The sequence below is a fragment of the Myxine glutinosa genome, chromosome 1 (genome assembly GCF_964187855.1).
Source record: "Myxine glutinosa chromosome 1, kmMyxGlut1.1, whole genome shotgun sequence".
Classification (NCBI taxonomy): Eukaryota; Metazoa; Chordata; class Myxini; order Myxiniformes; family Myxinidae; genus Myxine; species Myxine glutinosa.
Window position 1 is genome coordinate 395263016 of NC_136261.1, and position 20070 is coordinate 395283085.

The following is a 20070-nucleotide window of genomic DNA, read 5'->3' on the forward strand; positions in this document are numbered from 1 at the left end:
CTCTTCGTTGGCGGGCGTGATGTCTTGTCTGTTTGCAAAGTTGGAATGATGAAGGGGCAGAATTCCCTCCCTTTTATACACAGGAATGGAGAAACGAAGACATCTCCACTGCCTGTTTAGGTGGTTTCACTTTGACCATTAATTGCTGAAGAACATCGATTGCTCCACTGTATCATTGTGACCCAGATTATATGCACATGTTAACTACGAGTGGCCTTGATCAGTTGCACTGTGCCCACTGCAATTCCTGACGGACCTTTGATCATAAACCTGACAAAAACGGTGTTTTGTGACTTCAAACGATGACGGTTTATTTTGGTGAGGAGTCCATCTCAGCCCAGATGTTAATTACTGACCATCTCGTTGAATCCCTTATTCCGAACCACCGCTTGTGTTTGCATTCCTACCTGCCCACCCCCCTCCCCCCCGGCGAATTGCTGATTAGGCAACCAGGTCATGGTGCCTGTTGAAGGCTAATTGACGGTGGTGTTGTCAGATTATAGAGACCATTTTACATGTGTTTTGATGGTTTTATAATGCATTTCCCCTGTCAGAGTGCGATTTCCGGACGAGAGGGATAAAATGCATGGCGGAAATCTCTTCATTGGATGTTTTCATGGGATAGCGAGATTTCCGGATTAAACGGGGTTGAGTGTATACATTCCATGGCGTAACATGTTCTGTGCACTCTCGAGATTGTTCTCAATTTCATTTCCGTGCAAAAGACTGACGCTGATTTGTACACAGGTGATGTCTATCCTGTAAATGTGGAAGGTAGACAACACAACAATGATTCCTCTGTCACAGAAGATTCAAAATGTGCTTCTGCAAAGGAAGGTTCAGATGATATTCACATGACAAATGGAAGTGCTTCCTGTTTTGAAACTGGTGAGTGGAAACTTAAAAAATTAACAAACAATCTTTTGTGTTGAGAAAACACATAAGTATTGGAAATATGTGAAATATTTTACATTTTTGATTGACAAAAAAAATTAAATGTTGTTGTTTGTTTCTGTAGAACAAGCCAGAAGTAATATGGGACAAATAAGGTACAGTCGCAGCTTGACGGTGAGGAAGAAGCCTTTTTTGAAGAAACAATCACAAAATCAAGACTCACTTTCTATGAAATACAAGTGCATGTCAGGGACTCTCAACACGAAGATTAATGTAAAATTAAATGAACACAAAAAGGTAGTAGAAAGGCAAAAACGTTATGAGTGTAATGTGTGCAGAATGCATTTTGCTTCAACAAGTGACCTCAAAATACACATGACGATTTACAGTGGAAATCACCCCCACAAGTGCTCGATATGTGATAAAGGTTTCTTGATAAAAAGCGCTTTGAAATTACATATGACGATCCATACAGGACAGCATCCTCATGAATGCTCGATATGTGATAAAGGTTTCTCTCAAAAAGGCAATTTGAAATTACATATGAGGATCCATACAGGAGAGCGACCCCACAAATGCTCGATATGTGATAAAGGTTTCTCTCAAAAAGGCGACTTGAAATCACATATGAGGATCCATACAGGAGAGCGTCCGCACAAATGCTCGATATGTGATAAAGGTTTCTCTCTAAAAGGCAGTTTGAAATCACATATGAGGATCCATACAGGAGAGCGACCTCACAAATGCTCGATATGTGTTAAAGATTTCCCTCATCGCAGCAGTATGAAATTACATATGATGATTCATACAGGACAGCATCCTCATAAATGCTCGATATGTGATAAAGGTTTCTCTCTAAAAGGCAATTTGAAATTACATATGAGGATCCATACAGGAGAGCGTCCTCACAAATGCTCGATATGTGATAAAGGTTGCTCTCAAAAAGGCGATTTGAAATCACATATGAGGATCCATACAGGAGAGCGTCCTCACAAATGCTCGATATGTGATAAAGGTTTCTCTCTAAAAGGCAATTTGAAATCACATATGAGGATCCATACAGGAGAGCGTCCTCACAAATGCTCAATATGTGATAAAGGTTTCTCTCTAAAAGGCAATTTGAAATTACATATGAGGATCCATACAGGAGAGCGACCACACAAATGCTCGATATGTGCTGAAGATTTCCCTCATCGCAGCAGTTTGAAATTACATATGACTATCCACACAGGAGAGCTGAAAAATTGAAATGCCAGGACATGAAAAATGAGGTTAAGAGGATTTCGAAATTGAAGAAACTTGAAATTGTACCTGTGATTGTCGGAGAAACAGGGAATCCGGTTGATCAAGAAACCCCCAACTGATAACTTAAAAAGGAAAAGTCTGCCTTGTAAGCGATCCTCAGCTGTCGGCAAGGTATTCAGTGAAACAGTAAGGAGAAAGCTGTCATGAAAGCATGCAGCCCTTTGGGCAAATACATTGTCAGCACAACTCCTCAGAGTACCATCTGTAACCCCTGACAACCAGCCAGCACCCCGAACCCCTTGAGCAAAGCCATCCGGCTGTCTATCACAAGAATGTTCACACCAATGACTGCAAATTGGAGTCAGAAGGCAAGAAGAATCTCAAAATTCAAACCCCATCTGTGTCCTCAAACTAAGTTTGTCGAAAATTACAGCTTAAAAAAAAATGTAAATTTTTAAAATTTGGTTCTCCATATTCTCAAAAAAGAAATTGTATGAAAAATTGATGCCAAAAACTCAAATGGTAACAGAACATAATCTCTCAATCCGATCTCTGATCTCATCCTGCATCTTTCAGGGTCTTCCTCAGGTTGCCAGTTTGTAATTCTTGTCTCTGTCCTTGCCTTGTATCCCAAAGGTTCCATTTGAGTTTTTAGCCGCGTCGCAGACGCTGCTAATAGAGTGCCCTCTGCTTTTGTTGTTGTTCTTCTTGTTCTTCTTGTTCTTCTTCTTCTTGTTCTTGCAGAGAAGACAAAACCTCAAAGCTCCACCCATTCTGGGAACCATAGCTCCACCCATTTTGGGAGAGGCTTCATATAAACAAATATCCACCATTTTATTAACTCGCATAGCTTTGAGGCCTGTTTTGTAGGCCCGTGGTGTCTTCCTCTCTCACACAGTTTTATTTCAAATCAAATTCGATATATCATTTCATTTTTCACAGTCGCTAACATAGTTTTAGACTCGGTTGAAAAAAAACGGGAAGAAAATCCGATGAAAGTTGCCCTTTATAGAACGAAATGAATTCTCAAAGGCCTGTAACTTCAAGCCCATTGAGATTTTTTTTTTTTAAATCGCGGCATGGTCAGTCATACACCGCCTGAAATAACAGATGGGAAAATGCCGAGATATAGATATTTTGTTTAAATCGCGGAATGGTCAGTCATACACCGCCTGAAATAACAGACGGGAAAATGCCGAGATATATTAAAAATTCGTCCATTTGATGACAATCGTCACGATGAAATATTTAATTTATACGTCGTCACAATAATGTGGAGAGAGGAGCATAGCTTCGTTCACGTGTCGCCACATACGGGAAATTGCCGAGATATATATTTTTTTAATCGCGGCATGGTCAGTCATACACCGCCTGAAACAACAGACGGGAAAATGCCGAGATATATTAAAAATTCGTCGCCACACACGGGAAATTGCCGAGATATATTTTCACTTTCCACAAAAATAACATCAAGTAATCGAATCAATAGGAATGTCCTGTGCCTATAACATCGACGTTATAGGCACAGCTGCATCTAGGCATTGTGTAACATCGACGCGGCTTTTGTTTTAATTAAAACTTTTTGTACTTGTTTGATTGTGACTAGTGTTGAGGAATTTTGTTTTCTTTCTGTTCAGTTGTTTTTCTTGTCCCTTTTTGGTGATGCTCAGATGGAATCTTTCCATGGCAGTTTGAACGTCTTTTTTTTACTTGATCTTTGCTGTAGTCCATGTTTCATTGCCATGTGTGATATGGGGAGAACACCCTTGATGTAAAATTGTTTATCAGAAGACGACTTCTGCCAATGTTTTTCATTAAACTTGAATATGTGAAGGGTTTCACAATAAAGAGATGTCCTCAAAGTCCAAATGCACTGTTTGTGTTATTGTGAATATGTATTGGCACATTATGATCAATTTATCAGTCAGTGTAAAATTTGGAGTTGTCCATATCCCCAAGAGTTATTCACAAAACGAGTTGAAAGCCTTTAATAGCATTTTCCATCATCACATGACTACACTTCATGCCATCTCTGATTGCTGACAAGCAGCTCAGTTACATAGGCCCTTATGTGGAAGGCCACACAGCTGGTTGCCACCACATTTTTCTCAACATCAATTGTAAGGCATTGTTAATGTCGGGAATACCTTTAAACACAGACTTCCAAAGAAGAGTATTGGGGAACGAACCCCTGCGACCCGCACCCCCAAAGGTTGAGATTCAAGTCAATGTGGCCACTGGCTCGACCAAGCAGAAATAATTATTCCTTCTGACACCAATTCCAAAAACAGATCCTTGCAACTGCAGACCAATCAGCCTGCTCCCAATCATCAGCAAGGTCATGACATCCAACATCACTTCTGATATTAAATCCTTCCTCTTCTCCAATGGCTTGATCTGAGATCATCAATATGGATTCAGACCTTGTCATTCTAATCTGGACATCCTGCTTCGGTTGTCTCAACAATGGACGGATGTCCTTGACTCCAGACAGGAAATCAGAACCGTCTCCCTTGACATATCTCATGCATTTGATACGGTCTGGGACCCCATGCTGCTGACCAAACTCTCCTCTCATAGTATCTATGGAAATCTCCATGCAAGGCTCATGGATCTTCTCCTGTCATATTCAACGTGGGGCTATAAATGGAATTCTCTCATCTCCTCTTCCTGAACACCCTGGAGGTCCTCAAGGCAGTGTTCTGGGTCTTGTGCTTTTTCTCATCTTCATCAGTGATCTTTTTGACTCTGGAAATCGTTATCTTTTTGCTGATGACCCAGCCTCCGCCGGTGGAGTCATCCATCTCTCATCCCTCAGATCGACAGTTCCGGGCAAAAAGCAGCCTCTTAACTCTCTGCAGACTTGTATAAAATAACAAGCTGATCAAACACGTGGAACATGTCTCTCAAGCCTGATAAATCTCAAACTCACGTTGTCTCTCTGAAAATACCATCTGGAAAACCCTCACATCCACTTTCTCAACATTCCTCTTTGAAGAAGTTCTGTCACTCAAGCTTTTTGGTCTCACTACGTATATGCCGTGCTCTTTCCTGGGAAAGGCCCGTTTCGCCACCTCGGCATCCTCCATTGTGCGAGGTCATTCCTTGGCACTGCTGAGTAGGGTGCATCAAACGCCCAACTATTTTTTAAAAGATGTTGGATTGATCTGTCCCAAATTTTATTTTGTTCCAATCATAAAATAAAGTTGCTATGCAAAATTTGGTAAGGTTTGGACATCATCTTCTGGGTCCACCTCACCATTTCATATTTTGAGTCGGTGGTATCAGAGTTGGAAATTTGACACGCAGCTGTTTTGAGGCCCATAAATAAAAATGAAAGGATTGACTGATTGCTACATATAATAACTCTTTGTAAAGGTATTATTGTGCTCTGTAGCAATATATCATCATCATAGGGATAGGGATACAATTCATTTATATACAAATAGTCAAAATAATGATTTTTTTCAAAATATGAATATAAAGCTAAATGAAGAGTATTTTTTAAAATATAATATATAAATTAAAGAATATCCTGAATGTTGTAGTCATCTTGTCTTTACAGAGATCTTTTAACTGGACAAGATGATTAAAACAATTATTAGGCTATACTCTAATAAAATTGGATAATTGATTTATTTGTTGTACATAATTATGAAATGACATTATTGTTACTAATACTACCTTTTTCTTTCAGATAAAACAATGGATGGCACAGTAAAGAAAGCATCTGTTGCAACAAGAGAGTCCACCAAGGTGTTTGGTCTTGGAAGTGCCATAACTGAACAAGATTCCCAGATCAATGGCACCAGACTTCCAACTTGTTTACAAGTACTACGTTGTTTCATGTGGCACACGGAAGATGGCAAACTTGAACGACGCTCTCGGTGGGAATCAGCAAAGCTTGTACTGCAGAAAGTGACACCATTTTATGGCAAGGCTAATATTCCTATCATCTCTGAACGCAAGGCTATTGAGAAAATTATCAAACTTGCAGATGATAATTCCAAGCTTAGATCAATCCCTATCAACCGAAGAACAACTCCAGCAAGCATCACAAAGGTGAATCAAATGGAGATGAAATTTATGGAGACATTTCCCTTGTGGCCCAATGATGCTAGTTCTCACATCAAGAATCCTGAAGACTTAGCATTCCTGGAATCTATGAAGACAGATCGCTGTGCAACATTTGGCTGCCAAAATAAACTGTTGGCAGATAAGATGCAGCGTTAAATGAACCGCGAGGAAAAAGAATCAGAGAGGCGAGCAAGTATGGAGCTGGAGTTCAACATAAATACTACAACCACTGTGTATAATATTAGTGACAGTGATGAAGAAGTAACTCTTGGACCTTCAACAAGCACACCAACAACCTCAAGAAGTCATCATCGTTTAGTAAGACCTGGCACATCAGTTTTCATTCCACATGACATCCTGAAGAGGCCCAGTCTTGTTTCACTGGCAACAAGGATGAAGATGATACCAACCCAACAGGCTGCTTTCACAGAAGCTCTTATTGAAGAAACAGGAGGGGATGTAGCGAAGGTGTCAACATCATATGCTACAGCAGATAAATCAAGACGCAAAATTGGACAGCATATTGCTACTACCTGTAAGGACAAATGGATACCTCCGAAGCTTGCTACGTTGCACTGGGACTCAAAGCTGCTTCCATGCTTAACTAACTAAAACACTTTTGAAGAACGCCTGGCTGTGCTTTTGGGTTCTCAAACTGATATGAAGCTGCTGGGTGTTCCATCCTACAAGCCTGGAACAGACCGTAAATCTGGAGATATAATTGCTCAGCTGACTAATAACCTACTTGAATCATGGAACTGCCAAGAGAATGTTGTCAACTTGACATTTGACACAACTGCATCTAACACCGGCCACATCAGTGCAGCTTGTGTAACAATTCAACAACGGCTTAACAAAGCTCTTCTGTGGTCAGGCTGCAGACACCAGATTGGTGAAGTCATTCTTACGCACATTTTTACTGATCTTAAAGTTGAAGCATCTAAGTCACCAGATATCTTCCTCTTCTCAAGGTTTCGCAAGAACTTTGAAATGTTTCCACACACATTCAATGAACCACTTTCACGATTTGATCCATCTCAACTAAATGAAGCAGCAACAAGTTTGACAAGTGACTGGCAAAATAATGTTCTCAGACTCTGTCATACCAAGCAATCTCTAAGACGTGATGATTATTTGGAATTTGTTGATCTGTGTACTGTATTCCTTGATGGTGAAGTAGCTGAACATCAAATAACCTTCAAGCGTCCTGGTGCACTGCATAAAGCCAGATGGATGGCGAAGCTCCTCTACTCAATCAAATTATGTCTCTTCGAAAAACAAATCGCTGATCTTCCAGCAGGTACAATTACCACAGAAAAACAAGTGCCAAAGATCAGAGAATTTGTCACGTTTGTCACTCTAGTAAACAGCTCCTGGTGGATGACATGTACCTCTGTCACCGATGCCCCATGGAATGACCTGCAGCTCATCTCCAAACTGAAACAGTATGAAGCTGTCAATGCTGGAATCTCAAGAAGTGCCCTGAAAGCCTTCAAACGACATCTCTGGTACCTCACAGAAGAGATGGTTCCACTTGCCCTCTTCAGCTCAGTTGTTCCTCATGACCATCGCCATGCTCTGGCAGACAGACTTCTGGAGGTTCAGCCAGATTTTCCAGTAACCAACCCACAAGGACGGTTTGGTACTGGGTTTGGAAAGCCCATATTTCCTGATGACTTGACTGAGAAGACCACTCTGGCTGATTTTGTTGGACCAGATTCATGGTACCTATTTCATCATCTGAAGCTTGACTGGGCATTTCTAGTTACCGACGTTCAAGAATGGACTAACTCTGCAGCCTACCAGACATCATGGACTAATGTTGAAGCCTTGAATGTGGTGAATGACTCGGCAGAAAGGGGAGTTAAGCTTAGCTCTGACTTCCTTTCAGCAGCCAGAAGTGAAGACCACTACCAAAATGTGCTACAAGTTGTTGAGCACAACCACAAGGAGGAACCGAATCTTCGAAAGCGAGCAGCTCAAGACTAAACTGTCAGAAATATCCATGAAAACTACAGTATCTTTGTTTTGTTTCTATTTTCATGTTCATCCATAGTCAGATGTACTCGTATTAAGATGATAAATGCTAAGATTGTGTATATATGATTCTACTGTAATAAAAATTATATCATTCTGGTATCTATAATACATATGATTATACCAATAAAATCATGATTTTGACTATTTGTGTATAAGTGAATTATATCCCTATCCCTATGATGATTATATATTGCTAAAGAGCACAATAATACCTTTCCAAAGAGCTATTGTATGTAGCAATCGGTCAATCCTTTCATTTTTATTTATGGGCCTCAAAACAGCTGCGTGTCAAATTTCTGAATCTGATACTACCGACTCAAAATCTAATTTGCTGAGGTGGACCCAGAAGATGATATCAAAACCTTACCAAATTTTGCATAGGAACTTTATTTTATGACTGGAACAAAATAAAATTGGGGACAGATTGTTTTCTTGACATAGGGGCGTTTGATGTACCCTACTGCTGAGCTGCTCAACACCAACAAACCTTTCATCTGTACTTTGATGGAGTGTTGCTCTCTCCTCTGGGCTGGTGCTCCTGCCTCGTACCTAGTGTGGCTTCCCTCTGAAGAAACCAAGGCTTTTAGGATTTTTGGTATCTCCCGCGATGAAGATGATTGTGAGTGCCTCACTCTCTCACCACAGACAGGTTAGCGGTCGCTTTATCTTCTATGGACTCCTCTCCGGCCTTGCACCCCCTGCTCTGTCTGTGCTCTGTCTCCCAAATATCCCTGCCTGAGGGTCGGCACAAGGTCTGCCAGTAAACCTCTTCTGGTGAAACTGCCACAAGCAAAGACTCTCTCCTTTCCATCGCTCTTTCATTCCTCTTTTTCCATATCTGGAATGAATTCCCGCACTCTCTTCAAACCCACTCCTCTCTTCAGGTCTTTAAAACAGGTGTTCACCACAATCTCATATCTTCCCCCATCCAAAACATTGATTTTATTCTACCCCCTTTGATCCACCTTAAATCCACCTTCAAATTCTGATTTCTTTCTTGAATAAAACGTCACTGTTGTGTCCATCTTGTTTATCCCGTGCACACCACTCCAGCCCTCACTCTTTCAGAGATCGCCCAATGTCCCGATTCCTTGCTGTTGTTGTACTTCCCTCTCTCTCCCCATGCTGTGCCCCGCTCCCTTTTTCACATGTTCCATGTGTTAGCTCTCATAGGGGCCTTGAGTAGGTGCACAAAAAAAAAAGTTTCACTGTCGTCTCCCCTTCTGGCCAATACTGTTCTTGGTCAGTTTCTCAATGTGGGTGTTTTGACTGCAAATGGATGAGAACGAACATGAGGCATAATTGTTGGTCTCCCAGGAAGAATTTGAGTGTGGCGATGGCCTGTACACATGGAAACTGGGCCCTCCTCTCGATTCTGCACAGTCTGGTTGACTATCTATTTGTGATGGGGTCAGTTCCAAAAACAAAAAATGAATGACTCCGGTCGCACTACTATATCGTCAGACTTGGCCTTGTTCTTAACCATCAACTCTGAAATGAGGTCAAAGCCAATTATTGGGTCTGTCACCGGTGGTTCGGTGTCGGGCAAGTTATCTTGGAGCCAGTCGCTGCTTGCTTTGCTTAATTAGGAACCAGTTTCCTAAAGGTCCTGAACCTCAATGCCATTCAGATAGCAGTGTGTTATGAGGTAACCGTAGTCGTGCACTGATGAACATTGACATTATTTCATCCAAACAATGGACGAGTTGGTTAAGTCATGCATCAGTTCAACATTAAAGTGAATAATCGTATATATAAAAACGGGACTGTGGGTCTTGAAGCTTCCTGGATCAGGAGCAAGTCACTCAAACACCATGGACTTTCCCCTGCTTTGATTTTTTTTTCATCCCCCCCCCCCCCCCCCCCTCAGTTGGCAACCCCAATGAGCGCAGATATTTATGCGGTCAACCAATCCAGCTTTATTCGGTATCATATATGCAGCTTGTGGTCAGGTTGGTCAAAATCGTCTTTGGTTCAAGTAATAATGACTGAAGCGTTTGTGGACTCACTCACTCATTCACTGATTCAATGACTCTCACTCACTCGCTCACGAACTCACTGACTCATTCACTCACTGACTCACTCACTAACTGACTCACTCACTAACTGACTCACTGACTGACTCACTGACACACACTCACTCACTGACTGACTCACTGACACACACTCACTTACTGACAAACTGACTCACTCAATGACTGCCTGACTCACTCACTCCCTCACTGACTGACTGACTGACTCGCTCACTCTGACTGGCTGTCTCACTGACCGACTGACTCACACTCACTCACTCAATGACTCACTGACTGACTCACTCACTGACTCACACCCATGCACTCACTGTCTTACTCACTGACACACTGACTCACTGACTCACTCACTCCCTCCCTCACTCTCCAGCCAGCATGTTCAGCTGGGGCCCAGCTGGGAAATCGGTGGTTTGGATGGGCTCAGGTGGGCTTGTTTTCTGTGCGTTTTTTGAATTGGGTTCCACATGGGTCTCATTTGGGCTGCCGATGTCATTCTCCAACGAGAACGACACACTTTGACGTCATATCCCACTTTGCAAAGCTGTATGGAGTTATGGGTTTTCATCGGTTCGGTGAGCTGGACTGGGCCAAGCCAATGTTCGTTTCAGAAGTTTTTTAAAAATGGCAGCCAGCAGCTGGCAGCCAACGTGTTATCGAGACCAGTAATATTGTGTGAATCTCATCTGTATATATGAAAGCGAAATGTCCATTTGTTTGTTTTTTCATTTGTGAACCTCCTCCTCTGAGCTCCCAAGGTTAATCAGCATGAAACTTTATAGGATAACATCTTTTAACACCCTGCACATAAATTGGGGTTTTAAAACAGTTATTTTCTCACAATTAATAATTTGAAACCATCCGAGCCGCCACCTGTCGCCATGATCTCGGAGGGGCGATCGACATATTCAAATCTTTATATAAATCCTCCTTTTTATCGATTTAAACACGGATATTGTAACCTTCAATGAGATTCTGACAGAGCTTTCCTCCACCAAGTATCAGCTGGAGCTTTGCGGAGATATCTCGCTGTAAGTGGAAGCTGTTCGATGGAAGAAAAAAGTGACACCACCTCCCTGATAAGAGGAAGAAGAGGCTGCAAAGGGAAGTGAGGTTGGCTGTCCGAGATAATTCCTGGCACCAGAATTACTTATCGTCGTCAAGCCGCCATCCCTCGGGACTGTGATTTGTGAGGGGGGGGTAGGGTTGGGATGGGGGTTGGGTGGGGAGTGGGGTGAGGTGAGGCGGAGGGGGGAGGGAGGAAGTTACACAAAAGATAAACCGACCAGTCAGCGTCACTAATTTTTGAACATCCCAAACTGTTTATTGTCCAACAACACGATGTGGATATTCTAACAACAACGAAACAAATTATTTAATTAGTTTGAAATCTTTGTAATTAGTTTGATGATGAGCTCCGATCATCAAATATGTTATCATATGTGAGAAACAACTCTTAATTTGGACGTTACCATGATTGGCAAGTTAGGCAAATAAGGAGTCACGTGACCTCAAATGCGCGAATTATTCAAAAACCGAAAATAGTACAACACAACCTATACATCGTTTTTTAAAGTAATTGTACTGCTCATCTGACATCCGCCTCAAGGGTGAAAAAATGGTTTGAAGAAAAAAAGGTTACCTCTGAGCTAACCTGAGTAAATATATACCTCTGTAGCGGTTCCCGGAAGCATGGCACAATTACCTTGCACCGGCCGATGACGCAACCGGCGAGCGGTCACTTGTCCGGACTCGCCCGGGCGTGTCCAGACTTGCCTTTCCCGGGTGAACACTTGTCTTACCTATTTGCATACCACGCCCCACCTGAGAGGCGTGGCTTTTGTGTTGAGCTTTGCTTAAAAATTGCCGCCCGTTCGATGGGCTGATTCAGTGCTTTTGAGTTCTTGCGGTTTGAGCTGAAATAAATAGCTCAGTGAAACTTCGTTCCTGGTGTCGTCCATTTTGTCCAGCTTTATCGTGTGAGCATAGCTCCCACACCTCCATATATACACCCTCCAAATATACACTCAAAATATACATCCTTGTAGCGGTTACCGCTGGATGCACACAATCGCCTTGCACCGGCCAGAACACGGCCAGACGCGCCTCTCCCGGGCATGCCCGGACTCACTGTTCCCGGGCACGCCCGAACCTCCCGGGCACGCCCGTTCTCGTCTTTCCCGGGCATGCCCGCTCTCGCCTTTCCAGGGCTCGCCCAGAGCGTCCGGGCATGCCCGCTATCGCCTTTTCAGGGCTCGCCCAGAGCGTCCGGGCATGCCCGCTATCGCCTTTCCAGGGCTCGCCCAGAGCGTCCGGGCATGCCCGCTCTCGCCTTTCCAATGCTCGTCCAGAGCGCCCGGGCACGCCCAGCCTCGACTTGCCAGGCCGCAGCCAAACACGCCCGGGCAGGTCCAGACTCGCCTTTCCAAGGCTCGCCCTTGACACCCGGGCATGCCCGGTATAGCTTTTGCCGGGCAAACTTCCCGACATAAATGTGTATATATATTTATTACTGCCCGATAAACGGGCTTGTGAGAATACCTGAGCTGTTTTGTTTCAATAAAGCAACTCGGACGAATTCCGTCTTTGGTCGCGTCAATTCTTTCGACTCGCGTTGGAGCGCAGTTCCATCATTGGTGACCTACCGACATGGACACGGCAGTGAGTCTTAAACTGCCTACCTTCTGGGAGGCTCACGCGGCTGTTTGGTTCGCTCAGGCGGACTCAATTCGCCCAGCGAGGCATCACCGCGGACGACACCCGTTTCCACCATGTTGTGGCGGCGCTCGGTTCCGCCACCGCGGCCCGCGCCTTGAGCCTCCTCGAGCACCCGCCGGCTGCTGACAAATACGATGCGCTGAAGACGCTCCTCCTCGACGCTTTCGCCCTCTCACCGGCAGCACGCGCACGGCGCCTGCTCGCTCTGCCCGAGCTCGGCGACACGCGCCCGTCCGAGCGCATGGACTATATGCTCTCGTTGCTCGGTGAGCACTCTCTGGATTTTCTGTTCCGCGAGCTGTTCCTTCGCCAGCTGCCTCACCCGATACGCCTCGCCCTGGCTGGCACGTTGATCACGGATTCCCGCGCCCTCGCCAGGGAATCCGATAAGATCTCCTCGGTGGGCCAGCACATCAGCGCGGTTACCTGGAGCCCGCCGCCGTTCGAGGCGATGCCCACGATGCCCGAGCACCCTGCGCGGTTGGAGGCCGAACTGCCGGTGCAACTGGCGGCCGCCACGCCGCACCGCCCGCTTCCGACACGACGGCCAGGGCCTCCACCTGACCGGGCGTGGTGTTATTACCACGCCAGGTTCGGACACAAGGCTCAGACGTGCCGGCCCCTGTGCACTTTCGGCAGGTCGGGAAATGGCCGGGCCGGTGTTCATTCCCAGCCATGAGCGCCGGCCACTCGGGCAACTTGCTGTTTATTCGGGACAAAGCGTCTGGGCGGCATTTCCTGTGTGACACCGGCGCCCAACTGAGCGTCATACCCGCCTCCGAGCAGGACAGGCGGGACGCCGTTTGCAGCCCCTCTTTGGTCGCTGCTAATGGCCCGGCCATACGCACTTTCGGCCCACGCGTCGTCACCCTCTGCTTCGGCAGCCAGCGTTTTCAATGGACTTTTGTGACCGCCTGCGTCCCCATGGCTTTGCTGGGCGCCGACTTCCTCTGCGCGCACGGGCTGCTGGTCGACGTCAAACGTCGTCGCCTTGTCAACGCCGAGACCTTCAGCTCCCTAGCGTGCACGATGAGCAGCTCCGCGCCGACCGAACTGGCGTGCGCCCTCCCGGCAGCGAACGAGTTCGCTCGCCTGCTCGCGGAATTCCCGGCCCTCACGCGGCCGACGTTTTCGGCCATCGCGGTGCAGCACGGGATCGAGCACCACATACCCACTACGGGCCCGCCGGTCTACACCAGGGCCCGTCGCCTCGACCCGGCCAAGCTCACCGTGGCGAAGGCCGAGTTCGACGCGTTGGAGCACCTCGGCATCGTGCGGCGCTCCGATAGCGCATGGGCCTCGCCACTGCACATCGTGCCAAAGCCGGGGGGTGGATGGCGCCTGTGTGGCGACTACCGCCGTCTCAACGACGCTACCACCCCCGACAGGTACCCGATCCCGCATATTCAGGACTTTTCCGCCCGTTTGGCGGGACGGGTCATCTTTTCGAAAATTGACCTGATACGGGGCTACCACCTGGTAACTGTCCGGGCGGCCGACGTCCCGAAGACAGCCGTCATCACGCCGTTCGGCCTGTTCGAATTTTTGCGGATGCCGTTTGGCCTCAAGAACGCGGCCCAGGCGTTCCAGCCTGGAACGTTCCAGGCTTGATGGACGGCGTGCTGCGCGACCTGCCGTTTCTTTTCGTCTATCTGGACGATATCCTCATCGCCAGCACGTCCCGCGCCGAGCACCTCCTCCACCTCCGAACACTGTTCGGTCGCCTCAGCGAGCACGGCTTAATTGTCAACCCGGTCAAATGCCACTTCGGCGCGACGACCGTTGACTTTTTGGGCCACAGCATCACCAAGACCGGGGCCGTGTCGCTGCCGACCAAGGTCGAGGCCATCACCACGTTCCCGCGTCCCCGTTCCATCAAGGCCCTCCAAGAGTTCCTCGGCATGGTGAATTTTTATCACCGATCCGTGCCCCGCGTTGCTCAGCTCATGCGGCCCCTTTACGAGGCCCTCCGGGGCAAGCCGGCCAAGCATGACATTGTTTGGTCCGCGGCCATGGACGCGGCCTTCGCCAGCGCCAAACGGGCCCTCGCCGATGCAACGCTGCTGGCTCACCCGGTGCTCAACGCGCCCATCGCCCTCACTACGGACGCCTCCAACTACGCGGTGGGTGCCGTCCATGAGCAATGGGTGGACGGGGTTTGGCAGCCACTCACTTTTTTCAGCCGGCAACTCCGGCCGAACGAGTTACACTACAGCACGTTCGACCGCAAGCTGCTCGGGCTATTCCTGGCCGTTCGCCATTTCCGACACCTCCTGGAGGGCCGCCCGTTCACGGCTTTCATCGACCACAAGCCGTTGGTCTACGCAATGGCTAAGGTCATGGAGCCGTGGTCGGCCCGCCAGCAGCGCCACCTCTCCGCCGTGTCGGAGTTCACCACGGACATCCGGCACGTCGCCGGCAAAGACAACGCCGTGGCCGACTGTCTTTCTCGGGCCAGCGCGAACGCGGTCCACCTCGGCGTGGACTTCGCGCTCATGGCGGCCGACCAGACCACCGACGCCTCGGTGCAGGCACTCCGTGCGGCGGACACGGGCCTCCGCCTGGCCGACATTCCCTTCGCGGGCACCGTCCTGGTCTGCGACATCTCCCAGGGCCAGCCTCGCCCCATCGTGCCCGTTTCCTGGCAGCGCCGCATCTTCGCCTCCATCCACGGCCTTTCTCACCCGGGCCGGAAAGCTTCTCAGAAGCTGGTGTCGGCGCGTTTCGTCTGGCACGGCCTTCGACGAAACATCCGCGACTGGGCCAACACCTGCACGGCCTGCCAGCGGGTCAAGGTCCACCGCCACACCCAGGCCCCGCTGGCACCTTTCGCCGTGCCTGAACGGCGTTTCGACCATGTCCACGTGGACCTGGTGGGTCCCCTGCCCCCCTCGCGGGGGTTCACCCACCTGCTCACCATGGTGGACAGGACCACCAGGTGGCCGGAGGCCGTGCCCCTCGCCTCCACCACCACCGCCGACGTGGCGCAGGCATTCATCGCCACCTGGGTCACGCGCTTCGGCGCACCAGCAGACATCTCGTCCGACCGCGGCCCACAGTTCACGTCTGAGCTTTGGGGCATGGTCGCCCGTTCGTTGGGGGTCACGCTGCACTGCACCACGGCCTACCATCCCCAAGCCAACGGGTTGTGCGAGCGGTTTCACCGCTCCATGAAGGCCGCACTCATGGCCGGCCTTCAGGACGACGGTTGGGCCGACCGGCTGCCGTGGGTCCTTTTGGGCCTTCGCACGGCCGCCAAGGAAGGCCTCCAGGCGTCCGCCGCTGAGCTCGTCTACGGCCCGCCGCTCCGCATCCTGGGCGAATTCGTGCCCGACGCTACCAGTCCCTGGTCCGGCGCTCGCCAGCGCCCGGACCTCCAGGAGGCCGCCCGACAATTTGCCCCCGTGCCGACGTCCCGCCACGGTGGCTCCCAGTCCTACGTCCCCCCGGCGCTTCGCACAGCGGAGTACGTCTTTGTGCGTCATGATGTGCACCGGGGGCCACTCCGGCCGCCGTACGACGGGCCCTTCCGGGTCCTGCGACGGGGCGACAAGTCTTTCATCGTCGACTTTAGCGGCTGGCCGGACCGGATTTCTGTGGACAGCCTCAAACCGGCGCACATGGACGTCGACCGACCACCACGGTTGGCCCTTCCTCCACGGCGAGGCCGCCCCCCGTCCACAGTTCCCCCCGCTCGACCACCCACCACCACGTCAGACCCCTCCCCACGACCCTCCAGGGGTCGCTTCGGCCGGGTCATCCGGACCCCCCTTAAATTGACCCTGCCGGTGCAGGTCGATTCTGGAGGGGCATGTGTAGCGGTTACCGCTGGATGCACACAATCGCCTTGCACCGGCCAGAACACGGCCAGACTCGCCTCTCCCGGGCATGCCCGGACTCACTGTTCCCGGGCACGCCCGAACCTCCAGGGCACGCCCGGTCTCGTCTTTCCAGGGCTCGCCCAGAGCGTCCGGGCATGCCCGCTATCGCCTTTTCAGGGCTCGCCCAGAGCGTCCGGGCATGCCCGCTATCGCCTTTCCAGGGCTCGCCCAGAGCGTCCGGGCATGCCCGCTCTCGCCTTTCCAATGCTCGTCCAGAGCGCCCGGGCATGCCCAGCCTCGACTTGCCAGGCCGCAGCCAAACACGCCCGGGCAGGTCCAGACTCGCCTTTCCAAGGCTCGCCCTTGACACCGGGCATGCCCGGTATAGCTTTTGCCGGGCAAACTTCCCGACATAAATGTGTATATATATTGCTGCCCGATAAACGGGCTTGTGAGAATACCTGAGCTGTTTTGTTTCAATAAAGCAACTCGGACGAATTCCGTCTTTGGTCGCGTCAATTCTTTCGACTCGCGTTGGAGCGCAGTTCCTTCATCCTATTGTTTGAAGCAAGCGATGTTGATCTGTATAACCTGTATAGTTGTTTGGAGAATCCGTTGCAATTGTCTGACAACAAAATAGATTTTGAATATCTCATTTAACTCAGAGTTTCCGTGAGCGTGAGACGTCGTGGATGGATCCGCCGGTAACCTTGGTAACCATTGTTTTTTTCGATTTGCAAATGGTTTCTGGTCACTGTTACAGAAATATTCAATCGCAGGTGAGATATATTTCATTTCTTACGGTATTATCGATATCGCCGACCTCTTCACGATGTCTCATCCATTCTAAAATTACTTAGGGGTGTGGTACCTAACGCTTGGGGTGAGGGGTGTGGGTGTGGTTGGGGTTTGGAGTGGGTGGGGTTGGGGTGTGGGTGTTGGGGTTTGGATTGGGTGGGGTTGGGGTTTGGAGTGGGTGGGGGTTGGGGTTTGGAGTGGGTGGAGGTTGGGGTTTGTAGTGGGTGCGGTTGGGGTTGAGTGGGGGTTGGGGTTTGGAGTGGGTGGGGGGTAGTGGTTTGGAGTGGGTGGGGTTGGGGTTTTGGAGTGGGTGGGGTTGGGGTTTGGAGTAGGTTAGGGTTTGAGTAGGTGGGGGTTGTGGTTTGGAGTGGTTGGGGTTTGGAGTAGGTGGGGGTTGGGGTTTGGAGTAGGTGGGGATTCGGGTTTGGAGTAGGTGGGGATTCGGGTTTGGAGTAGGTGGGGGTTGGGGTTTGGAGTAGGTGGGGGTTGGGGTTTGGAGATGGTGTGGTTGGGGTTTGGGTGGGGTTGGGGTTTGGAGTGGGTGGGGGTTGGGGTTTGGAGAGGGTGGGGTTGGGGTTTGGAGAGGGTGGGGGTTGGGGTTTGGAGAGGGTGGGGGTAGGGGTTTGGAGTGGTTGGGGGTTGGTGTATGTCCAAACGTTATGGAGTGTTAGAGCCTAGCAGGGGTTCCATAACGACCTTTTTCTTTTCATATGTAAAGGAGCCAAAGGACTTTTTGGACATTTCTGGGTGAGCTTTTCCGTAACCTTCAATGAGGTTCTGATAGAGATTTTCTCTGTCAAGTATCAGCCGAAGTTTTGCGGAGATATCTCACTGTAAGTGGAAGCTGGTCAATGGAAGAAAAAAGTGACACCACCTCCCTGATAAGAGGGAGAAGAGGATGCAGAGGAAGACAGGTTGTCCATCCCAGATAATTCCTGGCACCAGAATTACTTATCGTCGTCAAGCTGCGATCCCTTCGGACTGTGATGTGAGGAGGAGGGAGGAGGGAGTGCAGCCTTCAAGTGGGAGGAAGGTGCAGCCTTCAAGCATCATGTCACATCTTAGGCGGTGTAGGTTGAAGCGTTACCGAATGTTACAAGGTGTGGGGAGTGGAGTGGAGGGGCTGAGGGAGGGGTGTCATATTTAGCATCATCTAATTTTCCAACATCCCAAACTGTTTATTGTCCACAAGCAGAAGTACCCGGCATTGCCGGGTGGGGGAGGGGAGGGGAACAGGGGGGGAGGGGAACGGGGGGAGGGGGGAGGGGAACGGGAGGAAGGGAGAAGAGGGGGGAGGGGAACGGGGGGGGAGAAGAGGGGGGGAGAAGAGGGGGGAGGGGAGAAGAGGGGGGAGGGGGAGGGAGAAGAGGGGGGAGGGGAGGGGAGAAGAGGGGGAGGGGAGGGGAGAAGAGGGGGGGAGGGGAGGGAGAAGAGGGGGGGAGGGGAGGGGAGAAGAGGGGGGAGGGGAGAGGAGAAGAGGGGGGAGGGGAGAAGAGGGGGGAGGGAGAAGAGGGGGGAGGGGAGGGGAGAAGAGGGGGGAGGGGAGAAGAGGGGGGGAGGGGAGGGGAGAAGAGGGGGGAGGGGAGGGGAGAAGAGAGGGGGGGAGGGGGAGAGGGGGAGAGGGGGGAGGGGGGAGGGGGAGGGGGAGGGGGAGAGGGGGGAGGGGGAGGGGAGGGGGAGGGGGAGGGGGGGGGGGGAGAAGAGGGGGGAGGGGAGAAGAGGGGGAGGGGGAGAGGGGAGAAGAGGGGGAGGGGGAGAAGAGGGGGAGGGGGAGAGGGGAGAAGAGGGGGAGGGGGAGAGGAGAGAAGAGGGGGAGGGGGAGAGGAGAGAAGAGGGGGGGATGGGAAGGGGTGTGAGGGGGGAGGGGGGGAAGGGGTGTGAGGGAGGAGGGGGGAAGGGTGTGAGGGGGGAGGGGGGGAGGGGGAGAGGGGAGAAGAGGGGGGTGGGGAGGGTGAGGGATGGGAAGGGGGGGATGGGGAGGTGAGGGATGGGAAGGGGGGAGGGGGAGGAGAGGGGAAGGGGGGAGGGGGAGGGGAAGGGGGGGAGGGGGAGGGGAGGGGAGGGGAGGGGAAGGGGGGAGGGGGAGGGGGGAGGTGTAAGGGGGAGGGGGGAGGGGTGAGAGGGGAGGGGAGGGGGAGGGGTGAGAGGGGAGGGGGAGGGGAGGGGTGAGAGGGGAGGAGGAGGGGAGGATGGGGAGGGGGAGGGGTGAGAGGGGAGGGGGAGGGTTGAGGGGTGAGAGGGGAGGGGTGAGAGGGGAGGGGGAGGGGGAGGGGGGAGAGGGGAGGGGAGGGGGGAGGGGGGAGAGGGGTGGGGGAGGGGGGATTGGGGGGAGGGAGGGGGAGGGTGGGATTGGGGGGAGGGAGGGGGAGGGTGGGATTGGGGGGGAGGGAGGGGGAGGGGGAGAGGGGGGATTGGGGAGAGGGAGGGGGAGGGGGAGGGGGGATTGGGGG

The 20070-nt window shown here is 50.5% G+C and overlaps 1 protein-coding gene and 1 long non-coding RNA gene across 2 annotated transcripts in view; both read left to right on the top strand.

Moving 5' to 3' along the window:
* The window catches only part of LOC137419616 (uncharacterized), a 297301-nt gene that overhangs the window by 100670 nt on the left and 176561 nt on the right, over window positions 1-20070 (top strand). The window lies entirely within an intron of this gene.
* On the top strand, window positions 1270-2190 carry LOC144889905 (uncharacterized). The gene is made up of 2 exons (XM_078771118.1): window positions 1270-1405; window positions 1589-2190. The coding sequence occupies exons 1-2, from the start codon at window positions 1270-1272 to the stop codon at window positions 2140-2142; spliced, it is 690 nt and encodes a 229-aa protein (XP_078627244.1). The 3' UTR covers window positions 2143-2190.